At 36.2% G+C, this 1,644-nt stretch overlaps 1 protein-coding gene across 1 annotated transcript; it reads left to right on the top strand.

The window, feature by feature from the left end:
- Nucleotides 1-183: 183 nt before the first annotated feature.
- LOC107580493 (ras-related protein Rab-5C-like) lies at nt 184-1,560 on the top strand (the record flags this gene model as incomplete). Its single annotated transcript, XM_016266182.1, has 2 exons — nt 184-553; nt 1,367-1,560. Coding segments are annotated over exons 1-2 (360 nt in total), but the record flags the coding sequence as incomplete, so codon positions are not given.
- Between the last annotated feature and the right edge of the window lie 84 nt (nt 1,561-1,644).

Genomic DNA, 1,644 nt, shown 5'->3' with positions numbered 1-1,644 from the left:
TGATTTAGTCATGTGACCGCATTGGTATGGATGTAATTGATGGCATGACAAACTACACAATAGATGTTCTTTCTATATCAGTGTTACAGTCTCATACATTACAATATATGATCTGAAGATCTGGGTCTCAACTTGTAGGATTATGTTTATTACAGAATATGGAAAATGGCATATTGTTAATAATTGTCCACCACTGTATATTCTGCATCTCTTGTTATCCTCATGTTGTATTTGGCTAACCAAGACACCCCTGATATATTGCATTACGTAATAGTGTTGTTAACTGAGGAGTGATACTTGATTATTAATGTTTGTTCCTGCAGATCTGGGAGTGACCGTTTGAGAAGCACCTCTTGACTTCAGTACAGGGGATTGGGGCTTAAGGTCATGGCAGGAAGAGGTGGAGCAGCGAGACCTAACGGGCCGAACACCGGCAACAAAATCTGTCAATTCAAACTAGTGCTCCTGGGAGAGTCCGCTGTGGGGAAGTCAAGTCTAGTCCTTCGCTTTGTAAAAGGACAGTTTCACGAGTTTCAGGAAAGCACAATAGGAGGTAAGACATACATTATATTCCCTGCATATAATAACTCAAATCTGATGTGATGCTGATGCACTTATGCATGGGCAGTTTGACCAAAATTGTGTGTTATGGTAATGGTATATCACTAGTATAATATAACTAACATAACTATTTTTTTTTGCTGGAAAAAATATATATATATTTTATTGATTTTATTTGACTATCACTTTGAAATTGAAGTTACCTACTGATTTGTACAGTAAACACAATATTAGCCAATCAAAGCCTGCAGCAGTTTGTTTTGACAAGTCATGCTTTATCAATACCGTTTATTTAATTTGATATACAGATAGGCAGTATGTTACTGTTATACGGTAATGCTATAACACCAAATATAACTAGTTATCTTTGCCGTAATTTAATTTATGGATGGGCAGTATGACCAAAATCTTATGCTATAGCAATGACATATCATGATATAACTATTTATTTTGCTGGAAAAAATAAATTAGGTTGTGTATATTAAATAATCATGATTAGCCAATGGTTAACTATGATAACCAATGACTTATTCATTAAATAACCAACTAATATTATAAACTGGATAATTAACTAAATTCTGATTTGAAGAGCCACATGTCATTTTAAGTCATTAGTCAATATATGTAACAACAACAGTAAACAACTAAAAACTTTGGTTTTGTGCTTATCAACACCCCTTAACATCTCAGTTGGCTAACACATTTCTACCATTGGTATATGCAGTCATACTGCCCAGCCCTAATTACAAGCAATTACCAGATACTGATGGCAAGATCTGACCAGTCTCTGTCCTCATTCCACTAGCTGCCTTCTTGACTCAGACATTATGTTTGGATGACACAACAGTGAAGTTTGAGATCTGGGATACAGCTGGCCAGGAGCGTTACCACAGTCTGGCCCCAATGTATTACAGAGGAGCGCAGGCGGCCATAGTGGTGTATGACATTACAAATGAAGTGAGTCCTAACATGCTCGGTTTACTCTGCTGCTTAAATGATGCATCCGATTTTTTGTGTCAAGTTACATTTATTCATAAGGCACTTTATACAATACAGATTGTTTCAAAGCAGCTTCACAGTAAT

Source organism: Sinocyclocheilus grahami, unplaced genomic scaffold (genome assembly GCF_001515645.1).
Source record: "Sinocyclocheilus grahami isolate Dianchi unplaced genomic scaffold, SAMN03320097.WGS_v1.1 scaffold34499.1, whole genome shotgun sequence".
NCBI classification, from domain to species: domain Eukaryota; kingdom Metazoa; phylum Chordata; class Actinopteri; order Cypriniformes; family Cyprinidae; genus Sinocyclocheilus; species Sinocyclocheilus grahami.
This window is presented reverse-complemented; position numbering and strand designations above follow the sequence as displayed.